Source organism: Lontra canadensis, unplaced genomic scaffold (genome assembly GCF_010015895.1).
Source record: "Lontra canadensis isolate GAN:19392208 unplaced genomic scaffold, GSC_riverotter_1.0 scaffold206, whole genome shotgun sequence".
In the NCBI taxonomy this organism is placed as follows: domain Eukaryota; kingdom Metazoa; phylum Chordata; class Mammalia; order Carnivora; family Mustelidae; genus Lontra; species Lontra canadensis.
The window spans coordinates 812,996-835,003 of NW_022631200.1; the positions used below are offsets into that span (position 1 = coordinate 812,996).

At 59.2% G+C, this 22,008-nt stretch overlaps 2 protein-coding genes across 4 annotated transcripts; both read left to right on the top strand.

Annotated features, from left to right (window-relative positions):
• The first annotated feature begins 619 nt into the window (after window positions 1–619).
• Window positions 620–7,177, top strand: ISOC2 (isochorismatase domain containing 2). Its single transcript, XM_032848701.1, has 6 exons — window positions 620–687; window positions 4,227–4,364; window positions 4,637–4,846; window positions 5,014–5,084; window positions 5,226–5,343; window positions 6,774–7,177. The coding sequence occupies exons 2-6, from the start codon at window positions 4,230–4,232 to the stop codon at window positions 6,852–6,854; spliced, it is 615 nt and encodes a 204-aa protein (XP_032704592.1). The 5' UTR covers window positions 620–687; window positions 4,227–4,229; the 3' UTR covers window positions 6,855–7,177.
• Window positions 7,178–7,337: 160 nt separating this feature from the next.
• On the top strand, window positions 7,338–21,837 carry SHISA7 (shisa family member 7). 3 transcript variants are annotated; one of them, XM_032848621.1, is made up of 6 exons: window positions 7,338–7,499; window positions 14,412–15,103; window positions 16,571–16,725; window positions 18,608–18,673; window positions 19,149–19,298; window positions 21,170–21,837. In XM_032848621.1, the coding sequence occupies exons 2-6, from the start codon at window positions 14,424–14,426 to the stop codon at window positions 21,811–21,813; spliced, it is 1,695 nt and encodes a 564-aa protein (XP_032704512.1). In that variant the 5' UTR covers window positions 7,338–7,499; window positions 14,412–14,423; the 3' UTR covers window positions 21,814–21,837. The 3 variants fall into 3 exon arrangements, with proteins under 3 accessions (XP_032704512.1, XP_032704514.1, XP_032704513.1); XM_032848622.1 differs by lacking the exon at window positions 7,338–7,499 and adding an exon at window positions 10,801–10,824; XM_032848623.1 differs by lacking the exon at window positions 18,608–18,673.
• The last annotated feature ends 171 nt before the right edge of the window (window positions 21,838–22,008 follow it).

The window sequence follows — 22,008 nt, forward strand, 5'->3', positions numbered from 1 at the left end:
AATTCTCTCCCCAACTCTTCCTCAGCCCCATTTCCAAGCACAGAGTCTAAATATTACAGACACCACGCAAAACAAACAAACTGCCAAACACCACCCTAGGAGGCAGGTGCCGTACGGATGGAGAAACTGAGGCTGAGCAGGGTGGGGAGGGCTTAAGTCACTTTCCTGGAAAGTGGTCGGGTCTCTTGATAAGTTCCTGTCTCTAGCCACCCACAAGCGCCAGCGTTAGAACCCCAGGCCTGCCTCTGCCCTGGGTACGCTCCTCCCTCCCTGTTCCTCGGCCTCCCAGGACTTGTATGGACAATGCGGGTGGCCGCTTCCCACCTGTCCAGGAGTTCGCTCTCTCTGCACCCAACGGCGCTGTTCCGCCCCGGGCCCGCCACTCACGGCCTTTGCGGCTCCCCATTGGTCGGAGGCGCTGCCTTCCCGCCCCCTCCCGCAGGCGGGCCAGTCACGCTCTCAACGTTGCCAGCGTGCCCGGCACCGCCCCTCCACGAAGGGCGAAACAGCCTCGCCAGTGGATTGGCCGGCCGCAGGGGCGGGACCGAGCTTGGCGAGCGCCGATTGGGCGGCTCGGCCTGGATGGGCGGGCGCGGGGGCGGGCCACGTGTGGCGACCTAAGAAACGGTAACGCAGCCTTGGAACCGGTCGAGAGGGGGTGAACGGCGTTAGTCCGGGCTCGGAGAGGTGAGTGTCCCCCGGGCCTCTCCAGCGGAGGGCTGGGCTACCCTGGTGCCCGGCATCTTCCGGGTAAGGCCCCTGGCCCCGAGCGCTGCACGGGGACCGATCTTCCCGCCTTGCAGGTGGGGAAACTGAGGCTTTACCAGGCCAGTTCTCCCCAAGGGGAGGACGCCTGCCCAGGTCCTGCCGAACTGGCTGGTCAGGGACTCGAGCCCTCCACGGGTCGTGCCCGCCCTGTCTGCATCCCTGGCCGAGGTTTGCATCATCACCGTGGGGTGCGTGGCTTTGACCCCTGTTTGCAGGCTCAGACAGAGCGTGAAACTTGCAAAGGGTCACACAGCCAGAAGTCCCTGCTGCAGGGCTGCCCACCCCCCAGGCCACGTGGGGATCTAAGCGGCACCTCTCCCTTGCTGCTGCCCCTCCTCCTCCAGCCTTGGACTCCCTCCACCCAGAGCTCAGTTCTGTACCTTCTCACCACTCCCCCAGGGCACCCGCAGATCCGTCTCCAGCCCAGACCTCCCCATATGCCCACGCACACACATAGATTCCCCGCTCTCAATTTTTCATCTTCTTCCCCAAACCAGTTCCCCTCTCCAAGTCCCCAGTTAGTCCCTGGGACCTGCCACCCATGAACCAGAAACCTGAAGATCTTCCTCCTTCCCCCTTCCCCCACAGCCATTTGCACCTGACCCTGAATCCCTCTGTTCTCTCCTTGACCTAGAGCCCAGGCCTTGCCCACCTGGACTGCAGCCCTGGTTTTTCCTTCCTGGCCTCTCCGGTCCAGCCCCACAGAGGACAGTGAGGCCTCCCCCGTTTTATCTGATATTTTGAAAACTTTTTACGGAGGTATACACAAATGACAAATACACAGCAAACACTCTGGTGTAAACAGCATTTGAACCCAGCCAGAAGTAGAACATCCCCCACATCCCAGAAGCCCCCCCCCACCCGAACTCCCTTCTTCACCGCCACCCAAGGATAACCATTCATTCATAACTTTACCACCACAGACTGGTTTTGCTGGGTTCTCACCTTACGTGAAGATTATATTGTATTTTAGTTGTTAGACCAGACAACCACTCACACATTGTCCAAAATCCAAAAGGAACAAAGCAGTGCAAATAAAATCTTCACACCCGGTGGACACCTGCTCCCCGGCCTGAAGTACGTGGTCGGTGTAGAGAGGAGGGCTCAGCTGGCTTTTCTCCCCGGATTGGGGCACAGATGTCCCGTGCTGCTTCATTGCACTGCTAACCTCTCTTGGACACTTTTCCACACTGTTACTTAAAGAGCTTCCTTGGCGCTCTTCCTGGCTGCGGAGGATTCCGTAGTGTGTACCGGCCGTGACTTAGGCGGGCAGGACCTCAGCCGCAGATGTTCACATTGATTTCTCTTCCTTTGCTCCAGGGAAGAGTCCCATGATTTGTAACCTAGGTCTGGTGGTGAATAACCTAGTGTCCTCTCCCATGTGTGTCTGCGGGGCCAACACTCAGGATCAAGTTTTCTGGGTCGCAGGGTTCATATAACTCCGGTTTTGAGAAATGTGGCCCCACGTGCTTCCCTCGGGGTTGTCGCAATCCACACCCCTCCCAGCGTGCTGGGGAAATCCTTCTTGCTCCAGAGAACCCTGATCTGACCTTGACCCTCCTGCCTCCTGAAGACTCAAGGGAGTGGAAGTGAGACTGAGCACCGCAGTGGGAGGGAACCACGGGGAAAAGTCCTGGTGGGGCAACACAACCTGGCCGAGGCTGGAGGGGTTCTCAGCGCCTTGCAGGAGCGGGGTCACCTTTTTTAGTCCTGAGGACAGAAGCAGCCACGTGGAAGGGTGCGGGCTGAGACAGGGGAGCGGCAGAATGCACTTTGTGTTTTCCGACTGTTTTCTCTCCCTCTCTCTGGCCGCTTCCTTGGCGAGAATTCTGCACTCCACCAAGATAGATCAGGTTCCCTAGAAATCCCAGCACTGATCATGGTTGTAATTAGGTGATTAGCTCATTCAGTGTGATACTGTTTTTGTGAGAGACACTGTGCCGTTTTGTTCTTAGAGAAAATTCACATAGCATAAAACTCCCTGTTGTAAGCATCCATGGGTTTTTACGTTTTAGATAGTTGCCCATAGAAAACATTTTTCTGCGGTAGATGTGTTTGAGAGAACCCCGTACACCTGTGTGTGCTTACCACCCTGCCTTCACACCTCCCCTATGTTAACCCTTTGTCCTTCCACTGGGCCAGCAGGGTCTCCTGTGTCCCAGATAAATTAAGGAGAGCAAATGAGTGAGAACGCAGAGGGGATGAGAGCTGTGTGCGGAAGCCTGGCCAGAGCCCTCTAGTTGTGCAGCAACTTGGGGACCCAAGGACTCAAGCTCTCTCTTGAGAGCTCAAGCTCTCAAGACCCAAGGACTCCTGGGGACATGGCTGGGACATGCTGAGACTTGCGGAGGCAGGGCCTCAGGTGCTAGAGAGAAGCCACTCTGACTGAGAGACTTGCTGTCCTCTAGTGCTGCAAGACCTCAGGCAAATCGGAGACCCCTCTGGGTCTCCGTGGACCACCCCCCCAAGAAGGGCTGCTGGGCAGACGGCTCCACCAGCCCCGCCCCTTCCTTCTCTCTCTCCCTCTAAAGTTCATGTAATGAAATTTACCATTTCCACCATTTTTAAGCGCAGCATGAAGTGGCCATTACAAACACTGATGACATTGCGTAACTGGCCAGCACCTAGTTCCAGAATGTGTTCATCACCCCAGATGGAAACTGAATGCCTCAGGGGGTCAGTCCTGGTCGCTCCCCGCCCCCAGCCCCTGGCAGCCACCAGTCTGCTTCCTGCCTCAGGCTTGATGCCTGCGGACAGTTCATATACATGGGCTCGCACAGTGTGGGGCCTTCAGCGACTGGCCCCTCTCCCAGAGCACAGTGATTCCGAGGTTCATGCATGATGTCCCACAGAGCAGCACTCCGTTCCTTTCTATGGGGGATAACATTCCTCTGTGAGGGACCCCCGCCTTCCTGTCTAGGACCTGTAGGGGTTGTGCAGCCTGGGCATTGCACATAGGGGTAAACTGAGTTTCAGAGGCCGAGTGGGAGGAGTCCAACCTGAAGGAACTCGGCACCAGGCTCTTTTGTCCTCAGGAATCAAATCAGCTCGCTGTTAGCTGCTGGGGGCCCTTGGATGTGTCCCTTCAGGCCTCAATTTCTCCCCCGAGTGCTGGGCAAGGATCGCAGTTGCAGCCTGTGATGTGGCAGGAGAGAGGGTGACCTTGAGGAAGGAGAAGGCTTCCCAGGGCCCTGGGACAGTGAGGCTGGGAGCACCAGGGCAGTCAAGGTCAGAGAAGGTTTTTCGGAATGTGATCTCCCGGCTGAGTAGGACACACTAAGAAAGAAATGGATTCCAGGCACCGGGAACCACAGATACAGTGGCCTGCAGGTGGGAGGACGATGGTTTCCAAAGCCCCGTGTGGGACCCTCAAGGGTCTATGTACATGGACGCTGGGTGTGCAGAGAAGCCCCTGGCCCATCTGACCCTGCCCCCTCGGCACCTCTGCCCATCCCCAGGACATGGCGGCTGTGGGGCCCAACCTGGGCCGAGTCCTCCCCGGATCATCCATCCTATTCCTGTGCGACATGCAGGAGAAGTTCCGCCATATTGCATACTTCCCCCAGATTGTCTCTGTGGCTGCCCGCATGCTCAAGGTACAGCCCCTCCTCCCTCAGACTAGGAGTCCAGGCCCCCAGGGCCTCCTCCCTCAGGCTAGGAGTCCAGGCCCCCTGCCTCTCATCCCTCAGATCGAGGAGTCCAGGCCCCCAGACCCTCCTTCCTCAGACCCAAGAGTCCCGGCCCACAGCCTCCTCCTCCCTTAGACCCAGGAGTCCAGACCCCCAACCCCCTCCTCCCTCAGACCCCGGAGTCTGACCCCACAGACCCCTCCCTCAGGCTCAGGCCTTTGTCTCTTTTTCTGGTACAGGTGGCCAGGCTCCTGGGGGTGCCCGCTGTACTGACAGAGCAGTATCCAGCAGGCCTGGGCCCCACGGTGCCTGAGCTGGGGGCTGGAGGCCTGCGGCCAGTGGCCAAAACTTGCTTCAGCATGGTCCCCGCAGTGCAGCAGGAGCTGGACACCCGGCCCCAGCTGCGTTCTGTGCTCCTCTGTGGCATCGAGACACACGCCTGCATCCTGGTGAGACCCCTCCTCCCACTAACCGCATCTTCTCTGGCCTAGAACCCTCCGTCCTGGCAGGACCCCACCCCTGCCTGCTGCTCCCTTACTCAGGACCCCTGTCTGCCTGCTGCTCCCATCCTGCCCTGATCGGACCCCCCCATCCCTGTTCTTGCCTGTGCCCCCAGAACACAGCCTTGGACCTCCTGGACCGCGGGCTGCAGGTCCACGTGGTGGTGGACGCCTGCTCCTCTCGCAAGTGAGCGGATCCTGCTGGGGGGGGCGCACATGGGGTACAGATGGGGTGCCCAGGAAGAACCGGGGAGTGGGGCCCCTCCTTAGCGTGCCAGGGATCCGGGTGGGCCGGCCGAGGCACCAACAGCCCTCCTGCCTCTCCCAGCCAGGTGGACAGGCTGGTGGCACTGGCCCGGATGCGGCAGAGTGGGGCCTTCCTCTCCACCAGTGAAGGGCTGATTCTGCAGCTCGTGGGAGACGCTGCCCACCCCCGGTTTAAGGAGGTACTGGCCCCGCACCCCGACCTCCCTCGCCTCCCTTTCCAGCACCCACCACCTATCAGTTGATAGAATACATCTGGGAACACGGCAGGCGGCCGCCTCCAGGCGAGCAAAGTTCTACATTCCTTGAGGGAAGCTTTTCGGGGGGCCAGGAGGACAGGAGAGCAAGAAAGCAAGCGAGGGGACTGGGAGGGCTAGGGTGCAAAAGAGGGGGGCTGCACAGGGTGGAGTGGGAGGCCTCCCGGGAAGGGGGGCAGACAGGCACGAAGAGTCTGGCAGAGGCGCCGCCGATGGGAGCCCTGCGACCCTCTTCTCCATCCATTCCTCCAGCCCCCGCAGCCGCCACCGCTAGCCCTGAGGGTGGCAGGAGGCGCCTAGCCCCCCAAGGCCTGCCCTTTCCCTCCTCCTAGTTCAGTTCTATTGAGCATTTGTCAAGCACCTACTATGGGCCGGCTCTGTGGCAGGTCCTGGGGCGACAGCCAAAGCCCGTCTATCGTCAGTTACACATTGTGGCCAGAAGCTAGAAGGGCATGTTCAGATTGTGTGAGGAATAAGATGGGTGCTGGCCGCAGGGTGTAACTTCAAGGCCCTGGGGTGGCCTTGAAGCGGAGACCAGAAGTCAGAGGAGCAGCCAGTCATCCAAAGCATGTTCCTGGCAGAAGGAACAGCTAGGGCAGAGGCCTGGAGGTGGGCTGAACTTGGCCTTATTCAGAGAACCGAGCAGGACATGGTGAGCGTGGGAGGAGGGGAGGCAGAGAAGAGCCTGAGCCCCCTCTTCTCACAGATTTGAGGGTTTTGCCCAAGGGAGCCGGCCATGGTCAGATCTGCAGTTTGGTTCTGGGTGGCCCATGGATGTTGGGGGGTGGCAGGAAGGAGGGAGACCAAAGTGGGGGCAGTGGGGGTGCATTTGGGCTGATTTTTCTGGAGGCAAGCACCGTGGGGCCTGCTGGTGGGTGCAGTGTGGGGCTTTGGGGGAAGGCAGCCCTAGAGAGGGGGCTGAGCGTCTGTGCCCCTGTGGTCGACAGATTGGGGGAAGACCATTGTCAGTTTGAGAGGTCAGGTGGGGACCCACGTCTAAGAGGCAGTTGGATCAATGAGTTTGGAGTTGAGGGGCAAGGCATGGGCTGGATTTGGAGGTTGAGAGGGATGGGAGAGGTGAGATTACTCAAGCAGGAACTGGTATAGACAAGAAGCTCCAGGACAGGGCCTTGGTGCAAGCCAGCAAAGCAGACCAAGATGGCGGGTGATCAGGCGCTCACCCAGGCAGCCATGGTGGAGGGGCGCCCAAGGAGAAGTTTTGAGAAGAGGGAGTGGTTGGCTTGGCCAGTTGCTGCCAAGGGGGCAAGGCATATGAAATGCAGATGTGCCCCTCCACATCGGTCACAGAGATGGGAACTCTTGACGCCTCCTGAATCCTCCTCTTCCCCCTACAGATCCAGAAGATCATCAAGGAGCCTGCCCAGGACAGCGGGCTGCTGGGCGCCTTCCAAGGCCCCAACCCCCTCTTCCGCTGAACTCCTCACCCCAAGACCACCCTCCTGTCAACGGGACCTCAGTGGAATCGCTTCGCCCCCATCCTTGGCTCCCAAGAGTGGTGCAGTCCACCGGGAGTACCACCCCCTCTGGAGGAAAGGTGGAGCGCTACCTTGCCATTGGACCAAAGCGCCCGGAAATGCAAATAAGACTCCTGGAAGCTGGGTGGCGGTTGGCTGAGCTGAGCTGGGGGTGGGGCTAGGCCCCGGGCCACTTCACGGGGTGGGGAGGGGCGGGAGAGGGAGTGCCACAGGCTGTGGAACCCGGACTTGCAGAATAAACACTGATGTGGCTGTGGACCGAACCATTCGTGGACTTGGGGGGTGTCCCGGGGGCGAGTGGGGGCCGCGGGTGGGGGGAAGAGGGGTCCCAGCAGGTGGGGAGGGGGAGGTGCCTCTTCGCTCCCAGCCGGCGCCAGGCGAAGGCAGGCTGGCCGCGGCCGCATCTGCACCGACGGGAGCCGCCGGCCGGGTCGCACGCCCCACACGCCGCCGGCCGCCCCCCACCAGCGCGCGCACACGCCCAGCCGCTTGGCTCGCAGACACGCGCTCGCTCTGCCTCCCCGGCCGGCCCCCCACGCCGTCGCCACCCCCGACGCCCCAAGGGTCCCGAATCCGGAAAGTGAGGTGAGCGCGACCGCACCCCGGTGCGGAGGGGGAAACTGAGGCACTGGGGACAAGGGGACGGGAGGAAGAAGAGACCGGCATGCGGATGGATGGATGGATGGATGGATGGCCGGGAAGGACAGACGGCTTCACCTGAGTGCTTCCTGCTCCCCTAAGACGCAGAAGCCTGGGATCCACATGGGGGCTCTCAGAATTCTGCAGCCCGCACGGAGACCTGGGGGCCCGGGCTCTACGGAGCCCCCAGGCAAGGCCCCCCAGCAAGGCCCCTCAGCCCCTTGAGGTTTGCAGTCCTTGCTCCCCGCCCCCCCAACCTTGGCGACCTGAGAAGGCAACCTCTGAATCCCCCATAGACCCAGGCGTCAGAGCTCCCAACTAGCCCGCCCCCCACTGGGGAATCTGAGTCCCCCCACCCACCCCCGCCAATCCTGGGATCCCAGACCCCTCCCAGAAGTCCGGGTCCCCGGAACCCGGCGTCAGAGCGCCCAGCAGCCCCTCTCCCCAGGAACCTAGGAGTCCCATCCTCCCCCCTCCTCCAGGAGCCCCGGGGACAAGCATCGGCGCCCCCGGCCCCCGCCTTCCGGATCCAGGTGTCCCCCCTCCTCACCCCCCAGCCTGATGCTTCGCGTCTCGGAGGCCGCGCTCGCGTCGCCATGGCAACGGGAGTCTATTTTGCGCTGGGAACACACAGCTCCCGCTGCAGCGCCCCCCCACCCCGCCCCTCCAACCCCGGGCCTGAGTGAGAGTAGAGGGACCAGGGAGGAAGACTGGGGTCTGGGGTGGGGGGGGGCACAGAGATACTCAGAGGGGCAGAGATCTGTAGATAGCAAACCTGGGAAAGAGACATACAGAGACAGAGACAGAGAGGCAAAGAGATAGGGCTGTGGGGGTTGGGCGTGGGGGGAGACACAGAGACAGGATGTAGAGAGAGAGAGAGACGGGGCAAAGGGAAGAAGGGACACAGAAAACTGAGACTCAGAGAACAGGACAGCACGTGGGGGCTGGGGAGGTGGACAGAGACTCAGGGACGCAGAGAAGCGATGAGATATGTAGAGACACAGGCTCGGAAGACGGTGACCCAGGGCAGATCCCGTCAGAGATGCGAGGGGCCTGCGGGCAGGTGGGAGGCAGCGTCCGGGAGGAGGGGTGGGCAGGGAGATGCAGAGACGCCCAGAGTCAGAGAGGCACAGAACACAGGAAGACCTGGGGATGGAGTGGGGGTGCAGGGACCAAGGCTGGGCAGGCTGCTGGATGCACCTGGTGGAGGGTCCTCATCCCTGAGTCCCTGCTGCCTGGGTGCCCAGTACTGGGATCCCTGCTGCCCATCTGGACCCCTCCCCTTCTCTCTCTGTTCTGCTGCAGTGGCCGGTGAACCCACATCCTCTTCTCCTCTTGCCTGCTTTCCACATCCCTACCTCAAACCGTCCCCTCAACCCCAGCTATGCCTTGGATCCCCTCCCTTTGCACACCACCCAGACCCTGCATGTGTCCAGACCCTCTCTCTATGTGTCAATGCCCACCGCGTACCCTCAGCCCCCTCTGCTGCCACCTGCAAACCCCTCCAGCCCCCAGTTTCCCGAGGCCAGGTCTTCTCTTTCTGGGTCTTACTCTTCTGTGGGTTTCTGTCCTCCCCCATTCTCTCTCTCCTCTCTCTTTCTCATTCTCTCTTGGCTTCTCAATCTCTGTATCCCACTTCCCAAGTGCCTGTGCCCCTCCTGTGAGTGTCCTCCTGTGAGTGTGACTGTGCCCCTCCCGTGAGTATCTGTCTCCCCCCGGCCTGCTTGCCCTCTGGGTCTCTGCCCCCGTCTCTGTCCCCCTCTCCCTGGGTCTCTCTCCTCCTTTCTCTGCCTCTCCCCCCACCAACCTCCCAAGACTCTCTCCCTGTCCCTGTCCCTCCCCCCATCCTCTCCATCTCTCATTCTCTGCAGCCACACATCTCAGGAAGGAGGCTACTCACCTGGCCCCACGCAGCCCCGGCCCCCATCCCCAGCTGGCAGGATGTGGAGTGTGGGGCACAGGACTATGCAGGCACTGTGAGGTCTCCAGGAGCCCCGGAACCGAGCAGGGCCTGCTTTGGAAATCCTTCTCGAGTCCGCTTCCCTGACCTCTGTCCACCTCTCAGGTCCTAGGCTAGTGCCGGGGTCCATAGCCCTGGCCCTTGGCTGCTGGGGATGCATGCTGCAGGAAGGAAGGACATTGGGGTGAAGGGCCCCTTTCCTCTCCAGCTGTGGGGGAGGAGAGTGCCTCTGGGGGGTGCAGGAAGGCTGTGTCTGTGTGTGAGGGGTGTCACATGCATGCTTCCGGACCCCACCGCGGGGTGAGGGTGTGCTGGTCCCTGTGTGCACCCGCAAGGCTGCCTGACAGTGGGCTGGCATGTGTCTGGTTGTGTGTCCCCATAGAGGTGACTTGGGCAGGTCCCTTGTTGTATTCCGGAATTGTGTATGGTCCCCATGTGTCGCAGTGTCTGAGATTGTCTGGGTCTTGTGTACTGTGGGTGGAAATGCCCAGAAGTGCACAACTGTGTGTCCACGTGGAGCTGTGTGCATGTGTTGGGAGGAGGCTACAGGTGCGCCCACCAGGATGACATTGGGTGTCCTTGTGTGTTGTGTCTGCACACCATGCGGGTGTCCTCTGTTATTGTGTGTATACAATGCTGCGTGTGTCAATGTGTTGTTTTGTGTGAGGCAAGGTAAGAATGGGTCCCCCTGTATCCTTGTGTCCAGACAGGTCACTGTGTCCCCGGGTGTGTGTCCTCCTCCCTCCAGAAGGTGTAAGGCAGGGACAGGAGGCCACGACTCCCCCCACTGTAGATGTGCTGTGTGTACTGTGTCTGGGTGCATCACTGGGTCTGAGGGGATGGATGCCATGGCCCCCACTCCCCAGAGTTGTCCGTGGTGTGGAGTTGTGTCTTCCTGGGCATGTGCGTGCACGTGCAGTTGGAGGGGACAATGGGACTCTGTTAGCAGGGGGAAGAACTGTGTCCATGGAGCTCAGCTGGAGGCTTGGCACAGAATGGGGACTGAGTGGGCAAACTGCTAGCCCATACAGAGCCTTTATGCCAATGACACAAAGGTACCCCCTGGCCCAACGTAGCTCCCCTGTGTCTGTGGTTTGGCAGGCAGATGGCAACCTTGTGTGAGTTCTAAAGGGTGCCCCTTCCCCCAGATGGATGCAGTCCCACCAGTACGCCTTAAGGAGGAGAGCCTGGCTGGATTCCAGCCTCTCAACCAGATCTTGCGCAGTGCCCAACCTGCCCAACCGTATGTGGCAGCCCTCAGTGAATGAAGAAATCCACATCACTGCATGCATGTGGATTCACTGATGAAAGGTGTGTGTCTGTATGCATGTCAACCCACGTTTCTCTGCATGGGATAAAGGTTCTACAGGTGGCAGTGCCCTGAGACCTGAGTTTAGAGCCCAGCTCCAATGCTTGGGTGCTGTAGGCCTTGGGCAAATGATGGGACCTCTTGGAACCTCAGTGTTTTCATCTGAAGTGTGTGTGTATTTGAGAGAGAGAGAAGTACAAAGAGGGAGAGAGAGCAGTCCCACCTCTCACACTTCCTTTCAACATTCAGCCGTGCAGTAAATGTTTACGGAACACCTCCTGGGTCCGGCACCAGTGCTGGGTGCTGTGGGCCCTACGGGGAACCAGCAGACAAAACAGTCCACTGTTGTGGGGCTGATGATCTAGTGGGAGAGACAGACAATAAGTCCCGACACATATAACGTGGGAAGTAGAGATGCGAGCTATGACAAGACAGAAAGCAGGCATGGGGACCAGAGCGGCTGGAAGTCCTGCTTTATTTATTTTTTTAATTTTCAGCTTGCATTTCTTTTTTTTTTTTTTAAGATTTTATTTATTTATTTATTTGATAGAGACACAGCGAGAGAGGGAACACAAGCAGGGGGAGTGGGAGAGGGAGAAGCAGGCTTCCCACTGAGTGGAGAGCACGATGCGGGGCTCGATGCGGGGCTCGATGCGAGGCTCGATCCCAGGACCCTGGGATCACGACCTGAGCCGAAGGCAGACGCTTAACGACTGAGCCACCCAGGCACCCCTGCTTTAGACAGGACAGAGAAGGCTCAGTGAGATGACCTGTGAGGGACACCTGAAGGAAGGAGGGGGGCATAGACCGGTATGTGCAGCAAAGGGAGGGCCCAGGCGAAAGGAGCCGCAGGTGCAGTCAGGAAGAAGGGACTCCCTTGGGCTTGGGAAAGGCATGAAGGGACAGGAAAGGGAGAAGGCTTCCCATGTTATCGCAGGCGTGGCAGGAAAGCAGTGGGCGGTTTCAGCAGAGGAGGGCTTGATGTCATCTGACCTATGTTGGTGTTTTTTTGTTTGTTTCCTAAAATTGTGGTAAAATACACCTAACTTAAAATGTACCATTTCAGCTATTTTTAAACTGTTTTAAGGGTTCAGTTCAATGATACCTAGGACATTCATCACCACTATCTCAGGTAGAATATCTTCATCCCCCCAAAGCAGTCCCTCCCCACTCTTCCCGACCCCCAGCCCCAGGCAGCCGCTAATCTGCTGTCTGGCTTTATGGCTTTTCCTACTGTGGACATCTGAGATACACGGGATCACACCGTATGTGACCTCTTGTGTCCGGCTTCCTTCCCCTGATGTTTAGAGGCTCACCCACGAGGCAGCGTACCAGGGCTCCTTTAAGGTGGAGTAACGTTTCCTTCTCTGGACAGACCACATTGGCTTATCTGTTCCTCCGTTGAAGGCCATCTGGGTGGCCTTTGGGGATATTACGAACAGTGTTGCTATGAACATTCGTGCGGAAGTTTTTGTGTGAACGCACGTTTCCAGTTCTTAGGAGTGGAATTGCCGGGTCATGTGATAACTGTTTGACTTTTGAGGAACCACCAGATGGCTGTCCACAGTGTGGGCTAAGCCGCTTCTAAGATGCCTATGAAACACCTGGGGTGACGGGTTCTATTTTTTTTTTTTTTAAGATTTTAATTATTTGACAGAGAGAGATCACAAGTAGGCAGAGAGGCAGGCAGAGAGAGAGGAGGAAGCAGGCTCTCCACTGAGCAGGGAGCCCCATGTGGGGCTCGATCCCTGGACCCTGGGATCATGACCTGAGCAGAAGGCAGAGGCTTAACCCACTGAGCCACCCAGGCGCCCCAGGAGTGACGGGTTCTAGCCCAGAGTGCAGGGGAGGGGCCGAGCCGGAGCTAAAGGGAGAGTTGAGGCCCCAGGCGGGAGGGGAGCCAGCTGCGCGTGGGGAGCCTCAGCTCCCAGGACCCTCTCTCCACGCCAGTCCCTGCGACTTGTGGGGGTAATGGTGTGGTCCCCCGACACAGAGGCGCTCAATGGAAAGGAGCACATGACAGTACTACCCCGTGACGCTTACTGGATTAGTCCTACCCACCCTCCCATCCCCTTGCGCCGCTTTCCTTGAGCCGTGACTTCTTCAGGATTTCTTAATACACTTCACGGCAGTGTCCCCCGCGCCTCACACGGGCTTCTGTCTGCGCACTGGTCCTCTCCCGCCGCTGGACCCTGAGACCCGTGGAGGCGTGGGTCAGTCTCCGCGGTCTCCTCGGGGCTCAGTCCGCGCGGCGGGCGGCCTCTGTGCGGGGGCGGGTGGGGCAGACCCGCCCCCTCTGCCCCGTGCCCCGCCCCCCGCCGTCCGCTCCGCCTCCCAGTTGGTCCTGCGCTCCGCCAGCAGCCGCGGCGGCAAACACCTGTGCGCTCGCGTGCACAGTCCGCCTCCTGGCGACAGGCCCGGCTGCTCCGGACTCCTTCCACAGGTTAACCCTGCTCATCCTCGTAACCGCCCTCTGAGAACCATCCTTACTCCCATTTTACACCTGGGGAAACTGAGGCACGGGAATTTTAGGTAAGAGCCTTGCAGTGTCAGGCAGCTGGCACACGGTGGCGTTCTGCCACCCTGCCTCTCCCGCGGTGGCCGAGACGCTTCGGGCCTGCAACTGGGAGAACGTCTCTGTGTGCGTGTGTCTCTGCGTGAGCCTCCGTGTGCGTGTCTCTGTGTGAGAGAGACACAGAGACAGGGCAAATGAGGGAGGAAGGAAGACGCAGAGAGACAGACGCTTGAGACCCCTGGACTACCCGACCTAAATGGAAGAGAAATCAGCCTTTGGGGCGGCTGAGGACGGGGTCTAAGCCAGCCACTCTCAGTCGGGCTCAGTTATGGCCCCAGGGGGACATTTGGCAATGTCCAGAGGCATCTTACGCTGTCCGCATGTGGAGAATGCGAATTCTCCTGGCACCTAGTGGCCGCACCACCTGGGTCCACGGGCCTGGTCTATAAACTCAGATTCTCAACTCCGATCTCTCTCTCTCTCTCCCCTCACCCCCCCTCCCTCTCTCCTTCCCCATCTGATCCACCGCACTTCTGTCTGCATTCCCTCCCCCACCCGCACCGACCCACCCCACCGCCCTCACCGCTCCTCCTCCCCCAATCTCCCACGGCCGCCGCTCTCTCCGCCCCCTCCGCCCTTGCCCTCCCTCCTTCACTCCCCTGCATGCTTGCTTCTTCCCTCATCACACCTTGCTTCTGGTGTTCGTCCGTCTTTATTTCCGCTCACCCCTCTGCTATCTCCGACCACCTCCCCAATCTCTGCTCCTGCCCTCATGGCTCACTGTGATCCTTTCCCCGTCTGCGCGTTACCATTTCCATCCTCCCCGGCGGCGTCTGGGCATATCTCCGTCCCCACCACGGATGCCCTCCACCGCCCTGTGGGGCTGCTCACCTTGGGCTCATGCATCGCCCGCTCCGTCCATCCATCCTTTCGCTCTCCTAATGCTTGTCTTCCTCCATCCTTCCACCTCCCCTTGGCCCACCTGCCTCACCCTGCCCGGCCACCCATTCCCCACATCTTGCACCTCCGGCCGTCTCTCTCGCGCCCCCGCTCCCGCCTTGCTTCTCCCCCCAGCCTGGAGGCCCCATGCCGTCCCTCCTGCTCCTCGGGACCCTCCTGCTCCTGGCCTCGACCGCCCGCGAGGCCGGGGCGCGCCCATCCAACGGCACAAGCGCCGAGCCGCCGGGCCCACTGCCCGCCCTGCTGGCGCACCTGCGGCGCCTGACCGGGGCGCTGACCGGCGGCGGGGCCACTGCGGGCCCGGGCGCCAACGGCACCAGGACCAGCCCCGCGAGCGGGACAGGCGCGGCGGCGCGGGCTCCCCCTCCCGCCGAGCTCTGCCATGGATATTACGACGTCATGGGCCAGTACGACGCCACTTTCAACTGCAGCACGGGCTCCTACCGCTTCTGCTGCGGCACCTGCCACTACCGCTTCTGCTGCGAGCATCGCCACATGCGCCTGGCGCAGGCCTCCTGCTCCAACTACGACACGCCGCGCTGGGCCACCACGCCGCCGCCGCTGGCCGGGGGCGTCGGGGGTGCTGGGGGTGCGGGAGGGGGGCCCGGTCCCGGCCAGGCCGGGTGGCTGGAAGGGGGCCGGGCGGGGGGCGCAGCGGGGCGCGGGGGCGAGGGCCCCGGGGGCAGCACGGCCTACGTGGTGTGTGGGGTCATCAGCTTCGCCCTGGCGGTGGGCGTCGGCGCCAAAGTGGCCTTCAGCAAGGCGTCCCGTGCGCCCAGGGCGCATCGGGAGATCAACGTGCCCAGGTATGTGAGCGCTGAGGCCCTAGCCTCATGGGGTCTGGGGGCGGGGCCTGGGCGATGAGATGTGGAGCCACCTGGAGAGGGCGTGGCTACAGGCCTGTTCAGAGACCAAGGAGGCCACCAGGAGCCTGGGAGTCGCCACTGGAGCCTTGGGAGATGGGCGGGCACTAAGAATAGATGCGACAGAACGCGCCTGGCTGCGGAGGGACAGGTGAGGCTCAGGCCTTCATTCATCCAACAGATTATTTTTTGAGGACTTTCTGTGGGTCAGGAGCTGGGGATACAGCAGTGATCAAGACAAGGTCCCTGCTCTGCTGGGTGAACCCGACTTCCAACCCCGGGTCTGCTGCCTGCGAGCTGTGCGACCCTGGGCCTGTCCCTCCGTTTGCTTGTACAATGGGCCTAAGAACTGTTCCCCATCCATTCAGACTGTAGCGAGGATTAACTGAATTGATTCGTGTGGAGTCCTGGCACATGGCGAGCCCTCAGTAACTGTTGGCTGCCATTATCATTAAACGTTAGTGGCGGACGGAGTAAGCAAGCAACCACATATGCAATATAATTTTAGGTGTTGATAACCGTTGTGAAGAAAAGAAAGCAGCGTAACAGGTAGAGAGTGAGCCCGAGGGTGTTGCTTTATGCGAAGTGGTCAGCAGAGGCCTGAAGGGAAGGAGCAACTCCTCAGGGATCTGTGGGAAGGGCACTCCTGGCGGACGGAACAGCGCGTGCCAGGGCCCTGGTGGGAGTACTTGCAGGACAGGGAAGGGGCCCATGAAGCCACAGAGCAGAGGGCACGGAGCAGGTTTATTCTGAGAGTGATGGGGGAGCTTCTCGGGGGCCCTGAGTTCCGCGGCGTGAAACCGTCTGGTCATTGCAAGAGTCCCCGCGCTGCGTGTGTGCGGCCGGACTGCAGGGGACAAGGGGGGGCGCGGGAGACCGGTCAGGACACTAGCAATGAGCCGGGTGAGAGCAGGTACCGGGAGCAGCACCGGCGGTGAGAAGTGGTCTGCCGGGTATTTATTGTAGAGGTCGAATCTGCAGGATTGCTGAGGGGCATGAAAGAAAGAACACAGGAGTCCGGGATGATTGTAATGTTTTCGGTCGTATAACTGGACGACTGGGGCGTACTTTACCGCCATGGGACGACTGTAAAGGAACAGGAGTGAGGTCCCAGGCTCAGGGAGCAGGGGGGCGGCGGGGGGGAGGCACGGTGTGGGAAGCGCCACAGAGGGGTTGGGTCCACATGAATTGAGGCAGGGGCTGCTTCAAGCAAGAAACGCGGTCGGAGGAGCATTTGGGGCGGGCGGCGCTCAGACTGACATTAGCGATGCGTGCGGCTACCGGCGAGGAGCCGGGCCGGACTGACTCCCGCAGAGGGCAGAACAGGGAGAGATGGGAAGCCTGGGCGCTCCCTCTGCCTGCCCCATCCCCGTCCCCAGGCCGCTGCTAACCGTCGCTCTGCCCCTCTAGGGCTCTGGTGGACATTTTGAGGCATCAGGCGGGGCCCGGAACCCGCCCGGACCGGGCACGAAGCAGCTCCTTGACCCCAGGGGTCGGAGGCCCCGACAGCATTCCCCCAAGGACGCCCAAGAACCTCTACAACACCGTAAAGCCCTCCAATCTCGGTGAGTGGAACCTGGGAGTCCGGGCCGCCACAGCTGCCTCTGGCCGCGCCCACCAGTCCTGGAGCCCCGCCCTCCACGGCACCTCCCGCGGCCCAGGCCCCGCCTCCAGCACTGTAGCCCCACCCTCCCGGATAGCCCCGCTTCCCGCGGCCCAGGCCCGCCCCCAGTCCCATCCACCGGCCTCTGCCATCTCAGAACCATCATGGGTGGGTGTCATGGACGCCGCAGAGATTTAAATTTCGACATTCGCAGCCCCTGCACTTGAGAAAGTCCGTGTCTGAGCTCCCAACAGCGAAAGTCACAAAGTTCCTAACAATTGAATTAGAATGTGTCCCGAACCAGTCAGCCTGGGTTTGAATCCTAACTCTGCCACTGCTGACCTGGGGCAAACCATTTCACTTGTCTGGGCCTCAGTGTCCTCACCCATAAAACCAGGAGCGCGACAGCGCTCACCTCACAGGGTTATTGTGAAGGTCAAAGGAACTAATGACCGAAGGCTGAGAGCAATGCCTCCCACAGAAAAAGCGCCATATAGATATGAGCAGTTGTTAGTGTTACTCTTATATTTTATGATGAGCTCATCAGTGGAGAAGTCCAGGGAGCTCTAGTGGGTTAGAGGAGGAGGAAGACTTCTCACAGGCAATGCTGTTTGAGTAGTGGCCTGGAGGGTGAGGGGGTTACTTGGGTCAACGGAGCTCTGGGCCGCTGCAGCAGAGTTTGCTGGGTCAGGGAGAGGGTGTCGGGAAGGACCTGAGCACCAGGCTGGGCTGAAGAGCTCTGCCTTTGTCCTGATGGCAGTGGGAAGCCACCGTGGAGCTTAGAGCAGTGAGTGGAAGAATGATTTTTCTGGAATCCATGTGAAAGGGAAGAGATGAGAGGAAGAGGCTGGATAGTACTCCAGGCTGTACAGGACAAGGCCTGAACTGGGGTCAGAAATGGAGGGGAAGAGGTGGGTTTGAATAGTAGTAAAAAGGAGAAGACATTTGAGGTGGATCTTGAGGTATGAGTAGGAGTTCTTCAGGCAAAGAAGGAGAGGAAGGAATTCAAGGCAGAGAAAATATCATAACAGCATGTGCAAAGGCCCGGTGACAGGACTGAGCTAGGCTCCTTCAGGCAAGGCATCAGCTGAGGCCAATCTAAGCCAAGTAATTCCTGGCTTCAATTTTTTTTTTTTTTAAGATTTTATTTATTTATTTATTTATTTAAGATTTTTTTTTTTTATTTGACAGACAGAGATCACAAGTAGGCAGAGAGTCAGAAGAGAGAGAGAGGAGGAAGCAGGCTCCCCGCTGAGCAGAGAGCCCGATGTGGGGCTCAGGACTCTGGGATCATGACCTGAGCCGAAGGCAGAGGCTTTAACCCACTGAGCCACCCAGGCGCCCCAAGATTTTATTTATTTATTTCACACACAGAGAGAGAGAGAGAGAGCACAAGCAGGGGGAGAGGCAGAGGAGGAGGGAGAAGCAGGCTCCTGCAGAGCAGGGAAAGCCTGATATGGGACTCGATCCCAGGACTCTGGAATCATGACCTGAGCTGAAGGCAGCGGCTTAACCCACTGAGCCACCCAGGTGCCCCTCCTGGCTTCAGTTTTGTCCTGTGGGTGAGAGACAGACATGGAAAGAGTTTGCAACAGCAGGTGTGGGTGTTGGGAATACAACCCTGGGGGGCTGATCTTGAAGATGGCGTTGGCTAGATGGCCAGAAGGCTGATTTAATGATACAGGAGGGAAAGGCAGGTCAGAGCAGAGATTCAGGACGTGGGAGGGAATCAGAGCCAGGGACCGAGTGGACATGAGTGGAAATCCTTCCACAAGACCAGGACAGCAGTGCCAGCGGGGGGCAGGTGACAGCAGTGACACCACTTCCCTTCTTGGTCCCCACAGATAATCTGCACCACAATTACCTGCACCTCAACGTCAACAGCCCCAAGCACCATGCTGCCACGATGGGTACGGACAGGGGCTGGGCTGTGGGGAGGACAAGGCTCCTTTCCTCTCCTGCCTTAAATTGAGCCTGAGCTGGGGGCCCACAGCAGAGCAGGCGTGAGACCCTGTGAGCCTTGACCTCCCAGTCTAGCCAGGTAACCAAGCTAGCCTTGGTTTCCCAGTTGGGACACCAGAAGTGGTTATGTCTCTCCCACCTGGGTTGGTGGGATGATGCACGGAGTGGACTGCCCCTCCAGCCTGGGGCCAGGCCCATAGCACGTGCTGAGCAGGTGCTGGTTGCCTCTCTTCCTGTGCCCTGACCTGCTTCCCCAGCTATGAGCCTGTCTCCTGCGGCGGGAGAATGAGTACAGGGCTGGACTGCTGGGGCTCTGAGGGGCTGGAATCCCTGGTTTCCACTCCCTAAGGGGCTGGGGGCTGGAACTGCGGGGTCTGAGGGAGGAGGGGCTGGACTGACCCTGGCCACGCCCCTCTGCCCCAGACTGGCGCGCCGCTCCACCACCCAGCCCCTCCTTGCACTACTCCACACTCTCCTGCTCACGGTCCTTCCACAACCTCTCGCATCTGCCCCCGTCCTACGAGGCCGCTGTGAAATCCGAACTCAACCGCTACTCCTCCCTCAAGAGACTGGGTGAGTGCCAGGAAGGGGAAGGGCACAGGCAATGGGGCAGGGTGAAGAGCCAGGACCTGGGTTCAGAGCCGCCCAACTGACGCTGAAGGTGTTTTTTCAAAATGCAGATTCATGCCCTCCTAAGAGCTACTGTATTCATCAGGACCTGTACTTACAATAAACAAAAACAAAACAAAACCAAAAAAAAAAAAAAAAAAAAAAAAAAAAAAAGGATGACTACATTAGCTGGATAATGGAAAGTCTCTATGAGCTTCAGGTATGGCTAGATCCAGGAATTCAAAAGCTGTCTCCAGGATTCTATTTCTCTCAGCTATACTAAATGATGGGCTGGCTTCATTTTCAGACAGATTCTTCCTTAGCGGTGGCAAAGACTGACGTGAGGAATTTCAGGGTGCCATTCTGCCAGCAGAAAAGCATTCTTCCCAATGATTCCAGCAAAAATCCCAGGTCTGGAGTGTACTGGCCCAACCTGGGTCACATGCTTGTGACTCCGGACATTTTTGGTCAGTGGGAGTAGCCTTCAAACATTTTAAACTGAGAGCCCCATTAAGAAATACTTTTTATGCTATGACCCATGAGACACATATATCTATGCATATTTTTTAGTTACAGGAAAAATTTGAAATTTGTTATTATGAACATTTTCAAACATACCCAGCATTAGAGGAAATTGTAAAATGAATCCCCATGTTCCCATCACTCAGCTTAAAATGAGCAACATTTTGTTAATCTATACTCCCTTTACCACAGTTTTTTGTGGATTATTTCATTTTTTTTACTTTTATTTTTTTTTAAAGATTTGTTTATTTAGAGACAGAGAGAAAGAAAGAGAGGGAGAGTGGAGAGGAGCAGAGGGAGAGGGAGAGAGAATCTTAAGCTGAATCCAAGCTCAGCGTGGAGTCCACGCGGGCAGGGCTCAGTCCCACAGGAGTGGGTGGAAACCAGTCCCACAGGATCTGAGTGGAAACCAACAGTTGGACGCTCAACCCACTGTGCCACTCTGGCACCCCTTTGCTGGATTATTTTAAAACAAACCGTAGGTACCGTCACTGCATCCATTAATATGTCAGTAACACAAATATACCTGAAATAACAAATTTATGAACTGGTACTCACCCTTTTCCCCCTATTATGTAGATGCTTTTTTTTTTTTTTTTTACTTTATCTATTTCTTTGACAGAGAGAGTGAGTGAGATCACAAGCAGAGGGAGCAGCAGAGGGAGAGGGAGAACAGGGAGTGCCATGCAGGGCTCGATCCCAGGACGCTGGGATCATGACCTGAGCCGAAGGCAGACGCTTAACCGAATGAGCCCCCCAGACACCCCTGGATACCTTCTTTTTTATATAATTTTTAAAAAATCCTTTCCCCCACCACTCTCCTTAATTTTTTAATTGATTTTTTTTCAAGTGATATCTGTGCCCCATATAGGGCTCAAACTCAGGACCAGGAGATGAAGACTGGGAGGCTTTACCAACCGAGCCAGCCAGGCGCCCCTGTGTGGATGCATTCTGATAATTTTTAAATCCTATTTCATTTTCAAAATACCAGTCACCATCCACAAAACTGACTTCATAACCCACGAAGAGGTGACATCTCCAAGTTTTGGGCGGGGTGAGAAACGAAGTCCCTCCATCTACCGGCGCACCATCCTGTGCAGGGCCTAGGAATCTGCATTCTGGTCACACAGGCAGCCTGATTGTTCTGACTGATTACAATGTGGGACTCACCCACCTGTGCCCAGGCTAATAATGACCAGGGCGCTCCGGTGATGCCCAGGGCCCTCGTGGGGGTGGGACATACCGAAGCCAGGGGACGGGGGAGCTTCTGGGCTGGCTGAAGACTCACCCCTCTGGCTTCTCCCCTCCCCCAGCTGAGAAGGATCTGGACGAGGCCTACCTGAAGCGCCGGCCCCTGACAGAGATGCCCCGGGGGACGCTGCCCCTGCACGCGCTGCGGCGGCCCGGCACGGGGGGCGGCTACCGCATGGACGCCTGGGGCGGCCCGGAGGAGCTGGGCCTGGCGCCCGCGCCCAACCCGCGCCGGGTCATGTCCCAGGAGCACCTGCTGGGCGACGGAGGCCGCTCGCGCTACGAATTCACCCTGCCGCGCGCGCGCCTGGTGTCGCAGGAGCACCTGCTCCTGTCGTCGCCCGAGGCCCTGCGCCAGAGCCGGGAGCACCTGCTGTCGCCGCCGCGAAGCCCCGCGCTGCCCCCGGAGCCCGGCGCCCGCGCCGGCCTGGCCGCGTCCCACTCCAACCTGCTGCTGGGACCCGGGGGACCGCCCACGCCGCTGCACGGGCTGCCCCCGCCGCCTGGCCTGCACGCGCATCACCACCACGGCCTGCACGGCTCCCCGCAGCCCGCCTGGATGTCGGACGCCGGCGGGGGCGGGGGCACGCTGGCGCGCAGGCCGCCCTTCCAGCGCCAGGGCACGCTGGAGCAGCTGCAGTTCATCCCCGGCCACCACCTGCCGCAGCACCTGCGCACCGCCAGCAAGAACGAGGTGACGGTCTGAGGCCAGGCCCGGGGGCTGGCGGGCTGCGGCCTCGCAGGCCCCCACCCCAGCCGGGATCCCCAACACACTCGAGGGGCCTGGGACCCGGGAGCAGCCCGTGCGCGGGACGGGGCGGGGGTGGGGGGCAGCCTCCGAGGACGCTGCTTTGGATGAACTCGTCACCGGAGATGAAACCTCCTTCTGGGATGTCATGGT